At 39.3% G+C, this 13,876-nt stretch overlaps 1 protein-coding gene across 1 annotated transcript; it reads left to right on the top strand.

Annotated features, from left to right (window-relative positions):
• The first annotated feature begins 841 nt into the window (after positions 1-841).
• Tespa1 (thymocyte expressed, positive selection associated 1) lies at positions 842-10,972 on the top strand. Its single transcript, XM_052753753.1, has 9 exons — positions 842-1,006; positions 1,871-1,913; positions 3,196-3,245; positions 3,836-3,889; positions 5,551-5,587; positions 5,830-5,928; positions 9,190-9,398; positions 9,880-10,637; positions 10,955-10,972. Exons 1-9 carry the CDS (start codon positions 844-846, stop codon positions 10,970-10,972), a joined length of 1,431 nt encoding a protein of 476 aa, XP_052609713.1. The 5' UTR covers positions 842-843.
• The last annotated feature ends 2,904 nt before the right edge of the window (positions 10,973-13,876 follow it).

Consider the following 13,876-nt stretch of genomic DNA (forward strand, 5'->3'; position numbering starts at 1 on the left):
TGTGTGTGTGTGTGTGTGTGCATGAAGATCACAGGCCAATAGCAATGTCTTCTTTGAATCTCTCTTCACCTTATTTTTTGAGATAGGGTTTCTCATTGAACCTGAAGTCAACTGATTTGACTAGGTTGTCTAGCTAATGAGAAAATTTCAGGGAATAATCCTTCCAGCTCTGTGCCCACAGCTAGGATTAGAGACCTACCCTTGTATTTGGCTTATATGTGGGTGCTGGAGATCTAAATTCATGTCCTTATGCTTGTGTGTCAAGCACTTAACTGACTAAGGCATCTCCTCAGTCCCTCAAATATTTTAGTTGCAATGGTAGATTCTGAAAGGCAAAATTATTAAAGAGAGTAAAGAAAACAGTTATTTTAAACAGAGTCACTCTTGAACTGTAGCTTAGATTGGTCTTCCTCAGCCTTCTGAGTATTAGAACTACAGGTATGAGCTAACAAGCCTGCTTTAAGGGAAATGTTTCATAATAGAGCATTGCAGCTACCATGGGAAATAGAGATACTTTAAGCCAAAAAAGTTTCCTCAGTGGCCCTTAACTCCTGCAATGTTTGAAGCTTTTAGACTCACTGACTTGAAAGACTTGATCTGGTACTTAGATTTTACAGAGCATTCCCTTTTTTGGTGGTAGTGGTGGATGGGTTGAAGCAGCAAACGGCTATGCATCATTTCTTTCCTGATTAGGCAGAGAGAACAGGCTCTTTGCACAGACAGAAAATGAGAGAGTCACCTTGAGAGGAGTGGGTTCTGAAGAGAGGGTGAAAGATTTTCCTCGTGTTTCAACTTTCAGGAGGGCATCAGTGTGGTAGAAAGGCCTGAAAGTGGCCCAGGACCATGGAAGCATCAGTGCTGAGCCCTACATCCTGGGAAAAACGAAGGGCCTGGCTACGACAGAGCCGTAACTGGCAAACCCAGGTCCTGGAAGAGGAGGCTGCAGCTGCCCTTCAGGATGCACTGGATCCCGAGCCTTCCAGCCTGGATGATGTTTTCCAGGAAGGTAAGAAGATGCTGGGCATCACACAAATATCCACTGTGTCTTGCACAGGTCTGCAAAGGATGGAAAGTGGTCTCTGTTTAGAGTAGGACTTCACAGAGGTTCATTATGACTCCTTTCAGTGAGTGTAAGGAAGAGGTGTAATATAATATGATTATGTGAGGAGGAGGCAGGCATATGATTAGGAAACAGAAGGGGACACCTTTGCACCATCCTGAGAAACTTCTGTAAGAGTCAAAAGAAGAGGGTTTGTCTGTGAATTAAGTTTGTTTGTGTAAAAAGACTACATACAGTCTATGCCCAGATTCAGGCGGCAACTCTGACAACTGTGTGACCTTTGAGAAGTCTCTCTGAAGATTTTCTTGCTCAATGAAGCAGTTGTTCCTTTCTCACATACCTTATTATCTGATGTTGAAAGAGAAAGAACAGAGATGTAGTTTGAAACAAAAACTTTTGGACCAATAAACCCACCCTTGTTTATTTGTTAGGAAATAAAAGCATAGGGCTATCCCTCTTCTGATATTTTCTTTCTCTCTTCGTCCCTCCCTCCCTTCCTTCCTTTCTTTTTCTTTTTCCTTTTTAGTTTTGAGAAAGGAACAATCCCTATTCCCAAACTTTGGGAAAAGAAAGCAGAAAGTGTGGTAGCCTGGACACTGGGAACTTCCCATTTTTCTGAAGTAGATAGAAGAGAGGGGAGACATACCTGTCATCTTTATACATGAGTATATCCCTTTCATATTCCCCACTTCATGGGTAAAAAGAGTCATGCTGTAGCTTGTGTGAGAACAACTTGCAGAGTGCCCTGAGTTATCTGAGGAGGTGTGGTTCCTTCAGTTCCCACAGTCACCCTGTGTCTGCTTTTTCTAGGGAATCCAATCAATAAGATCGAGGACTGGCTGCAGGGCTGTGGGTAAGTGCTCAAAGGGTTAGGGTTAGGGTTAAACGTGGCTGGTGGGTGGCTGTGATGGTGTACATGGTCCGTGTGAACTCAGAGACAGGAAAAGAGTGAGAATCAGTTTGCTATGCAGGCATGAAGAGGAGACTTGGGTCTTGGGTCAGTTGGTGAACCAGGCTATGGGTCAAATGTAACTCAGGGCTGACATGAAGTTCAGCTTGGAAGGCTAGAGCTAAGAGTAGATGGAAATCTGAATCTTCCTAGAATCCTAGGGATGAGTGGTAGGCCCCTCCCATTGGCTTTCCCCATTCTGATTGCAGTTTTACATGGTGTGGCAAAAACGGAAGAGTTGGAGGGGGACCATTCATCCTCAGTAGAAGAACACAGGGGCTGCAAAATCATGAAGAGTTCAGAGACTTTAAACTACATTACCTCTTTTCTTGAAAATACTTTATCAAATACTACAAAGAAGCCCACAAACATTTTCTCATTTTTCTTCTTTTAAAAGCTATATCCAATAATTATAATATTGTGTTATTTAATATGTAAATTATGAGAAGCCAAGAGTGAATCCCAAGTGCTCTGATCCCAGCTCAAAGCTCTTTCACAGATTACTTTGCTTACCTATTTCAGATGAAGGGTATTTATTTTGTTTGTCAAACTGCTGCTGCTTCTTACTATCTGTTATGCTGATTTCCATTTGTTCTTTTGGTCAAGATGGTGAATGGGTGATAAGACATCATTACAAAACCTAAAACTATCTAACAGGATGCAGTTTCTTCTGTTTCCTGGAAGATGTGATAATCAACAAGAGTGTGGATGCTACAAAACTGAAGGAATGTGAATAGATATGGTAAACTGACAAGAGCCTGAAAAAAAATGACATTTGTATATGTCATATGGAAAATATGACATCAGAAATGGTCAAACTCTAGCTATTAGATCACTAGGAAGTGATAGAAATCACAGCATCAAAAACCTCTGTCCTCTTGACAAATTTCCCCAGTTTTGCTTCTGTATTTTTTTCTTATTTTGATAAAGACTGATGAACCATTATAAAACCAACTTCAGGCTACATAGCCATAACAACAGTAGCACATTTAGAAATACAACACATTCCAATCTCAGGCCCTCATCACTACTGCTATGAACATGTCAGTCAAGTAACCATAGCCTAATTGTCTTCAATATGAAAGCAAATTCAATAGTGCTGATTCTCACTGGAAAAATTATGTGAACATGTGGAAGATATTTGAAGAAAGACATGAAAATATGATTTTTTTTCTTTTGGCTTTAGAGACACTGAGGAGGGACTTTCTGAAGAAGCAGGGCAATCCAACTATAACGGTGAGCTGTTTCATTTTTTCTTGGATGCTGTACAGCTGTGTGTGTGTGTGTGTGTGTGTGTGTGTGTTTATACACATCCACATTTATGTGTATGCTTGAGATTATGAGTATTTTTAGTTTCTTAAAAATACCATTTATTTGTTATAGAACAGTCTAGAAAGTACAAAAGAAGTGCTACCTCAAGGCAAATGTTCTCTAATATTAATGGATTACTTGTTAGTGGTTGCTAACAACTACTATTGGAGAAGAACCTGGTGAACTGTGTGAATTTATATTTGTGTGTCCCTGGATGTGGTCACACACCCTCATGTATTAACTACTTAGCAGGGTATTGTGTACATGATTGTGTATGACAAAGTACACAGATAAGTTACACAAAAATGTGTATAATTCTTAATCAAAACATGACTGCGATTGCTGACATAAAGCTGAGGGAGTATATAGACATCTAGTCTGTTGGTGTAAGTTATTTAAGTCCAAGGACATGTTTAGATGTTCAAGTGTGCAGTTGTGTGTGTGTGTGTGTGTGTGTGTGTGTTTATATTATGTTCTGACTTTATTTTCTGCAACGTTTCTGTAATTTTTGGTAGGGTACTCTAGCCATGGGACCAGCTTTGAAGATGACTTGAGTCTTGGAGCAGATGGTGAGTGGCACAGCTGTACGATGTTGGGATTAGTGCAAAGGATCTCATGGTATGATTTAAGGGTAGGGTGGAAGGGAAACCAAATAAAGAATCAGGGTCTTCCTGGGGTTCTACCTGGAGAGAAAGAATAGTTTGGTTTTCTTGTTTTGTTTGTTTTGATATAAGATAAACACAGAAAGTATCCCAGATTTAGAAACATTTCTTCACCTGCCTACTATGATTTCTGACAGTCTTTTTATGGTGCTTGAGGAGACAATATCAAAGCACCATAAAATCTGCTGTATATTCACTCATCTTCATGACTTCTTTTCTCTATTAGAAGCCTAAAGATCCAGAGAAGTTTGACAGCTTCTTCCTTGTCTTCTACTTCATCTTCTTTATATTGGGCATCAGACCCAGTGCTCCGTCCAGCTAGGAAATGCTCTATCACTGAGCTATATGCCTATCCACTAGAAGTGGTTTTAAGGGATAGATTTTGCTGCAGAGGACAAGGGTTTAAATAAAAGAAGCACTGCCTCTTACCTGATAAGATAAAAAGGTAGATATTTGAATCTACTTTTAAAAAGGAACTACTTGTTTTAAATACTTTACATTGGATTGGATTTTTGTATATTGCATACAAATTTTGTATTGGATTCACCAAAATAGGATAAATAATGAAATTTTTGTTTGAATTTGTCAAATGTTAATGGACTGACATTTTTAATGTAATTCTTGACTGTATATATTGTATATAATTATTGTACTTATTGTATATAGTTTGTCTTACATTAGTTATAACCTTCTTTTACTATTTTATACAAAAAAGGGAAATGTGGTTGATATATTGTGCACCTCAATAAAACTTATATTTTTAACAGAACAGCCACTAGATTAGACATAGAGGCCAGACAGTGGTGGTACACACCTTTAATCCTATTACTTGAGAGGCAGAGATCTGTCTGAATCTCTGTGAGTTCAAGGCTACACTGGGAATAGAGCCAGACATGGTGGCACATGCCTTTAATCCCAGCACTTGAAATCTCATGTCTTTGTTTGGGAAGGACACATGCCTTTAATCTCAGGAAGTGATGGCAGGAAGCAGAAAGGTATATAAGGCATAAGGACCAGGAACTAGAGGCTTTTGGGCAATTCAGCTGAGATCCCTTCCAGGTGAGGACTCAGAGGCTTTCAGTCTGAGGATTCATGGAAACAGGATCAGCTGAGGAATTGGTGAGGTGAGGTTGGCTGTGGCTTGTTCTGTTTCTCTGATCTCTCAGTATCCACCCCAATATCTGGCTCCAAGTTTTCTATTAATAAGACCTTTTAAGATTTGTGTTACACTTACAAGTATCTCCAGAGATTTGTAAGAGACCAACATGATGTGCAGGAACAAGATCCTAAAGATCTCAGTGACCTCCCATGCTCAGGTATGGCAGCTTAATTGACTAGACCTCAATTAAGATCATAAGTTCAGAATCCAGGCTAGGTGTTTGCTTGACATGTCTGGGGCACTTCTTAGCCTGTGTTAGATGATATTGATGAGATCCCAAACTCTATACCATTGAGCTGGCCTGCAGTAATAATAGAGGAAAAGAGTCAAGCTATTTTATGGCCTGAGAAACAACAAAAGTGCTTTTTTATTTTCCAGTCTAACTTTTTACCTTTCTGTTTCTATTCAGCCACACTACTGGCCACCAATGGAAACCTCTTCTCCAGGTAAGTAAGAAGTTCAGACAGTTTGAATGGTGTCCCCCAGGACACAATAAACTGGAGGAGGTACAGAATCAGAAATTTAAAGAAAAGAGCTAAAGATACATAGCAAGAGGAAGGCTTACTAGACAGCAAAGGAAGGCATAGTCTGTTTCCTCAACACAGAAAAAGTATACTCAGTAATGGGAACTTCAGGCCAGGTATAGATTAGAAACTGGAGTTGAATGACATCAATTTGATCTCTGCAGGAATTTTCTCCAGACACCCAGGCCTTGCCAATTACTTGATCTTGGCTGTAGTTTGGCTTCCAGCAGCATGACTGGTGGGACCAACAAAACTAGTTCAAGGTAAGTAGTTAATTTTGGAGGGTTGGGTCCATTGAGGGATGAGAAGCAGTGAAGAATGAGCTGTGGACCTGCATGCTAGAGCTTTTATTCATTTTCTATGTACAATCAAAAAATATGATGATGTTTGTACCAAGAAGAGGGAGGGGTACAGAGGAATCTTCAACTCAGAGATGGATACTGTGTAATAAACACAGGAACCTTTTTCTACTGAACCTATACTCCAGGAGGTGTAGTAACAATACTATCACAGTACCTAGATGTATAATAGGTATTCAATAAACTGTGTGTATTTTGTGATCAACTTATTTGTTGATAGAAATAATAGAAAGTTTTGTTCAGTCTGGGCATTGACTGTATGGAACTTGCAAAGCTGAAGCAGGGTTTGTCTTAAGGGTCTCAAGTATTCCATAGAATGGACAAGATATGCATGCAAATAAATCCAAACAAGATAGAAAGTAATAAGATTTAGTGATATACAGTAAGAGTATCAGAAATTTGTGGACACAGATTTAATTTGAGACATGATACTGAGACTTAACATTTTAATTCCATGTGACTAACCTACCTTCATGGAACTCAATTAAATGAGAATGTATAGAAGTAGGATTCAGGTGCTATATTAGTCAGGGTTTTCTAGAGTAACAGATCTTACAGAATTAATCTCTCCCTACATATAGAAAGTGTATTTATTAGAATGACTTACAGGGTGTGATCCAGCTAATCCAACAATAGCAGTCTATGAATGAAAAGTCTAAGAATCAATTAGTTCCTCAGTCCAGGAGGCTGGATGTCTCAGCTGGTCTCTAGTATGTTCTGGAGTCCCAAAGAAGTAGGCTTTAATAACAGTGAAGGAATGAACTTGCTAGGGAGGCAAGAGCAAGCAGGTAAAGAACAAAATCTTCCTTCTTCCATGTTCTTACATAGGCTTCTAGCAGAAAGAGTGGTCCGGATTAGAGGTGGGTTTTCCCAGCTCAAAAAATCTGGATTAAAGGTGTGTCTTTCTACCTCAAAGAACCAGATTAGAAGTAGATAGCCCCACTTCAAATTAAGCAAAAGAAAAATCACTTTTCCACAAGTGTGCCCCTCCGTATTTGGACTTTAATTAATTCCAGATGAAATAAAGTTGACAGCCAAGAATAGCCATCACAGGTGCCTATATTTTTTTAATGATTTTATTTATTTATTTATTTATTTAGTTAGTTAGTTAGTTAGTTAGTTAGTTAGTTAGTTAGTTTGGTTTTGGTGTTGTTGTTGTTGTTTTGTTTTGTTTTGTTTTGTTTTGTTTTTTGAGATAGGGTTTCTCTGTATAGTCCTGACTGTCCTGGAACTTGCTTTGTACATCAAGCTGGCCTTGAACTCACAGAGGCCTGCCTCTGCCTCCCAAGTGCTGGGATTAAAGGTGTGTGCCACCACCACCTGGCTATTTTTGAGATTATCATGTAATGAAATCATTTTCCTCTACCCTTTGCTTTCAACAAAGTATTCCCCCAAATACTCTTTCTTGCTCTCTTTCAAATTCATGGCATCTTTTTTTTATTAATTGCTGGTGTGTGTGTGTGTTCCTAAATGCAAATGAAATCTGCTCAGTCTATATAATGCTACTTCTATGTATGTTTTCAGGGCTGACCATTTGGTATTGGTTAACCAATTAGTGTGCTCGTCCCTGTGGAAGACTATTTCTCCTGTTCTCAGCATTCATTAGTTGCCTGTAATTCTTTGTGTAGGATTGAGGCCTCATGGGCTTCCCTCCATCCACTTTGGCATGTTTATTGCTATTTTTAGGCAGTCATGTTGGTGGGACTTTACGTGTGTAACTTTTGACATTCTTGAGGACAGAATCTTACATAAAATTCCATGCTTCTCTGGCTCTTAAAAATTTTGTGCTCCACTCTGACCCTTTTGGGACTGGGCTCCAAAACACTGCATTTTGATTGGTTGTGCCTATTTGTAATAGTCTCCATCTGTTGCAAAGAGAAGTTTCTTGATGAGGTATGAGGACTGCACTTATTTGTGGGTATAAAGATAAATATTTAGAATTCAGTTAGGGATTATGCTGGTTTAGCAAGATGATTCTAACACTCAGCCATGGTTGTGAGCAAAGATCAAGCAAATCTGTGTCAGCAACTCACAGATAAGGAAACCTACAATAGTGGAGATAAAAAGAACACAAAGCTGGCAACACAAGGATAGGTTCAGGGACTTCACAATCCACCTGCTAAATTCTAGCATCCTTTCTGAAAAGAATGATAGTGATAGCCCGAGCCTCAAATAATCTACACACCTTGTCTCTATTGTTAAAACACAGTTATTGCACACAGGTGTCTAGTAGATTCAGTGTGGTACTACAATGAGCATGTGCATAATAAGGGGAGAGGAAGTACTTAGCCTTTTGTGAAATAGCACTTCTCCAGATGAACAAAGAGCCAGAAAAAGGGACACCTTTCTAAATCAAGTATTGAATGTACCTAAGTTCAGAATGAGACTACTATAAGATCTATGGTCTTTACACACTAACTGTTTAACTGTCTCACACAACTTCAAAGGCAAGTACAGTGACAGATAAACTGCAAAGCACCTGGCAAAAGTCAGATCTACAGCAGCATGCAATTGGGAACTGACAAGTTAGCAATAAAGGCATATTTCTCTGACTCTGTATTGCTCTTCATTTTCAATGCATTTCCATATTTATTTAAATTTGTTTTCATCTGTAGAAACAGTTCAAAGCCCTATGCTAATAGTTTTCATAAACAGATCTGGAATATATTCCCTATGCCCCAGACACAGAAATTAAGTTCAAATAGTAAAAGCTCATTTAAAAGCCACAATAGAGTATAGAGAAATGTCCAGGAAAAAATGTTAGTCTTGATTAAATATTATTAAATATTGTCCTTGTCACTGTTCTATTACAAGGAAACTCTTGTAAAAGAAAGCATTTAATTGGGGCTTGCTTACAGTTTATCATGGTGGAGAGTATGGCAACATGCATGGGGCTAGAAAAATAGAAAAATCCTGATCCACAGGCTGAGAAAAAGAGCCTAGGCCTGGCCTGGGCTTTTGAAACCTCAAAGCCCACCCCAGTGACATGCTTCCTCCAACAAGGCCACACCTCCTGAGCCTTCTAATCCTTTCATATAGTAATACTTCCTGGTGACTGATTATTCAAATATATGAGCCTATGCATTCTTACTCAAACCAACACATATATTATTAATTCACATTTATCTCCAAGTTGTCCTATGTACCAAAAACCCCTCTCTTTAGCATCTCAGAGATTTTGGACCAGGTACAAGAAGATGCAGAAGATGTCCTCTTCAGTCTGGGCTTTGGCCACGAGGACCACAAAGATACATCTCGTATCCCTGCAAGATTTTTCACCAACCCCTCTCAGGCCAAGGGCATTGATTTCCAGCTCTTCCTGAAATCTCAGATGCAGAGGATTGAGATGGAGGATCCCTGCCTGATGCTGGCCAGTGAGTGTTATTTCAACTCCATCCATGCTCTTCTCCCTTACCTTCCTCTCATCTGCAACAGTGGCTTCATACCCTGCTTTTTTCTTAGTTAACTTTGTCCTTTGCTTGTTCCATTCTCATTTATATTTTTCCAAAAATGAAGAAGCACTTTGGTGTCTGCTTTTTTTCTCTTGAAGAAACTATCTTCAGAAAACCTAGGGCCGTTAATGTTTTTGCTTAGACCTTTTGTCCATCAGCAGATTCAAATCAGCACAAAATTCTTATATCTTATTCCAGATTAAAATCTCATTGTTTAGTTACTTACTGGTGATAGGGAGTCTGCAAACCAAGAGAGGGGTCTCTGGGTGCCTGAAATCTAAATTGGAGGATCAACTGGTACCTCTCTGAAATTAGAGCTTTGGGGAGGATTTTGAGTGGACATATTGAAAATGTAATTTGCTGATGAGCTCCTGGAGTCACCATCTTCATTCCTTGTGTTCAGGCCGGTTTAAACAGGTGCAAACACTGGCTGTCACTGCTGATGCTTTCTTCTGTCTCTACTCCTATGTGTCTAAGACACCTGTCCAAAAGTTCACGCCTTCCAACATGTTCTGGAATTGTGACCCAACTGATGTGCCATCCATCAGGATTCTGGCTCCAGAGCCTGAACCCCACTCACCCAGAGAACGTCTACGGAAAGCAATCTCTAAAATGTGCCTGTATACAGGTTCCCGAGATCGGCTGTTACCATCTCACACTAACCCCAAAAGGAACAGTTTGGACCAAGTTGTGTGGGAAGTGATGGACAGAGTAAAAGGAGAGAAGCTAGGTCTCCAGCAAGGCCCAGGGCATGGGCAAGCACCTCAGGAAGAGTCTGCGCCCCCAGGACAAAATACAAAGCTGTCCACCTCTTCTATTCCATGTGTTTTCTGCCCTAAAGAAGAAACTGAGGGAGATATGTGCTGTGCTCATGCTCTAGCCAGCACAGGTCCACAGTGCGACACAGACTCTGCACAGATAAGGAGAGAGCTGTGGGGTCTACAGGCCATCAATGAGAAGCCCCATTCAGCTGAGAAGGAGAGTCCATGGGAAAGAAAAGGCAAAGCAAGAAAGAGCCTATTTCAAAGTCCTCCCTTGGACAAGAATATTAAATCACTGGACTTGTCCATCATACAGAAGAAACGAAAACAGAGCCAAGCCAGACATGAGCTACACCAATCTCTAACTCAGCAGCTTCAGGGTGCTTCTGACTTGGAGCAGGTGAGTGTCCTGGAGGTGAGAGAAAGGCAGGACATGAAAAGCTCTGTATCTTGCCCAGAAGATATAGGAAAACAAATCCATTATCTTGTTCTCACTGGACAAAATAAAACACAACTTGAGAACATTCAGAAACTTTTGTTAAGTATGCTAATATGGATGTAGAAAAAGAAAAAGCCATAGTTTCTTAAGAGAGTTCAGTTTCTCATGAATCATACATGCACTGATGTTTTTTAATGTTTTTCATATAAGTGAAATTAAATGTTAGCTATATACAAAGCTACACATTATTTAATAATATATGTCTTTTATACACATAGGTAACCATTAAGATCTAGAAGTTCTGATTCCAAATCTAAGAGTTTTATCCATTTAACTGTGGGTGGAGCTTTTTCCTAGCCTCACACTTGGTTCCTTTTTCTTTCTACATCTCTATATAGTTGGAAACATAAAGGATTTTTCACATGCTTTTGTGAACACTGCAAACTATGTAGCTAGCACAGCCCTTTCCTATACAATCAGCCATCCATTGGTAATGACATGGACCTATGGATACATATTGATGTGGAGAGGTTCTTGCAAGAACAGACACCAAGCAAAATCAATGCAGGTCTATGCAAACAACTTAGGGTCATTTGACAAGCAGATTTTGTGATTCTAGGTAACCAGAGTTTTCAAGAAGGGATTGTTAAGGCTTCAGGTACTGCCCCATCTATTTCTGCATATTCCCCCCCCCGGGGGGCCATCTAAAACTTAGCATTCCTTTGACCTTGATGTACAGATGGCACTGCCATCAAGTGTCAAGATCATTTGGAAAAGCTTTCAAATCTGTGTCACACAGAAAATCTGTGATCATTTACAATAAAATCACATGCATGTTCCCACTCGTTGACTGTAGTTATATAAGTCATACCTGACTACTAGATGTCTGACACAACAAAAGAAGGATACCTCTGTAATGCACTCAGTCCTCATTCTTCTTTTTAACTTCTTTCTATCCTGTGCCTTTCCTCGATCCTATTGCCCATTGATTCTGCCTCAGTTATGATGGGATCATGTTCACAGGTACAAAACAACAGTGAAGAAGAGAACTGTCACTCACCCGGCAGAGCCAGGCACCCCTACTTCTACCATACTTCCCTTGGAGAAGACTCAAGAAGTAAGTGGGCTTGTGTGTCGGGCAGTATTTCAATATGTGGACACATCTTCTCCCTGGTGAGAATGTATGAATATCCACAGTGGAAGTTCCCACATAGTACAATTATTTTACAAGTGTGGCACAGAATCAATAGGTGATTATTTTTTTAAATTCTACAGATGGAGGTAGAAAATACTCCTCTAGATGAGTGGTGCTCAGACTTAACATATATCAGAACATGCAGAAAGGCTTGTTAAATTGCAAATACTGGGTCTTAGTTCATGCTTTCTTGCTCAGAAGGTCTGAACAGGGACCAAGAGTGTGCATCGCTAACAAGAATCTGACTCTCAGGTGATTACCATTCAAATGCTACTGTCCTAGAGGACAGTCTGCAGATACTTAGCATTCAGAATGCATCCCACTACCAGAAGCTCCTGCTAGAAATAGAGGATCAAAGGCCCCCACTTTTTAATCCAGACTTGATGGATTACAATTTGATCAAGATTAGAACAACCTCTCTACTAGGATAACAAAGAAAACAGCATTAGGGTACGCATTTTAGTTAGAGATGCTTTCACTTTTTACAGGTATGTACTCTCTAATACACCTTCTAGACCAGTGTTTCTTGGTTAGCAATCTAAAATTTCAATGTTATTTTCCTAGAAACAACATTTAATGCAAGTTCTCGACAGTTTTGGAATGCTCGCCACTATTCTTTCTCTCTCACCTGTACTTCTAGGTCTGCATATCTGTATATATGCAATTATTTATTGAGACAGATATGCAGGAGGCAAGGAGGTAGTACATGTAGTTTAATTTTTAAGTTATTGATCCAGGCCTAATGTCTATGCTTGTAATCCCAGAACTAGGGTACTGTAGAAGAAAGATAGCAAATTTGAGACTAACCTGAGCTAAGGTTCTGTTCCGCACAGCCTGGGCTATATATTGAAGCTTTGTATCAAAAGGGAGAAGGAGAAAGGGATTAATGATGTGTCTGATACCTTTGTCTTGAATATCTGATGGATTCTCTCTCTCTCTCTCTCTCTCTCTCTCTCTCTCTCTCTCTCTCTCTCTCTCTGGGTTGTTTCATTTTCCAGTATCCAGCCTGACTTTATTACATGGAAATTTAACAAAAACCAAGGCTGCAATAATTTCAGGAAGTTGTATAAGATTCCCTCACATTTGTTATATATAACAAACCAACCTGTATTCAAAAGAATGAAAAGCAGACTCCACATTTAATGGAGTGACAAAACCATGCAGTACAAAGACATGTGGGATGGGAAAGTTTGGGCCGTCTTTTTAAACAATCCATTACAGATAGTAAAAAACGGGGGTGGGGTGGCTGGAGAGATGGCTCAGTGGTTAAGAGCACTGGCTACTCTTCCAGAGGTCCTGAGTTCAATTTCCAGCAACCACATGGTGGCTCACAACCATGTGTAATGAGATCTGAAGCCATCTTCCTGCCTACAGGCATACATGCAAGCAGAACACTGCATGTGTAATAAATAAATTAATTTAAAAAAACAGTTTTATCAAAATTCTTTATTCTTCATGTCTTAAAGATTCACCAAGAGTAAATTCTCATTCAAAAGTTATTCAAACCCAGGCATATCATACAGAATTTTGAAAGGAAGTTAAATCCTAGACTCACTGAATTAAAATAGAAAACATGTGAAGTACACTGCAGAGCCTAGTTGCCTTGCCAAACATCTGCTCTAAATTACAAAGCTTTGCTCCTATGCTGTTTGTCCACCAGATGTCAGCCTCACACAAGAAAATGTCAAGATATCCATGAATGCCAGTTCCCCTCACAAACCTGAAGCCACTCAAAGTAAATTTCAGAATCCAAAAACATCAGAATTGTCTAGCAAAGAGATATATTTTAACTAAATGAATAGATCTTATTTCCTGTCAATTTAACAAGATTTCATCTTAGCAGGATGGTTAGGCATTCTGTATATTTTGCATCCTACATGTGTATTTTACTGTAACATATCTACAATTAGGATGCATCTTATCATTTATATCATTAGTCAAAATTTTCTTTTAATTAATGTGTGCTCACATGCAATATCAAATAATTTTCAATCTTATTAGAGAT

Source organism: Peromyscus californicus, unplaced genomic scaffold (genome assembly GCF_007827085.1).
Source record: "Peromyscus californicus insignis strain IS unplaced genomic scaffold, ASM782708v3 Scaffold_24__1_contigs__length_46423439, whole genome shotgun sequence".
In the NCBI taxonomy this organism is placed as follows: Eukaryota; Metazoa; Chordata; class Mammalia; order Rodentia; family Cricetidae; genus Peromyscus; species Peromyscus californicus.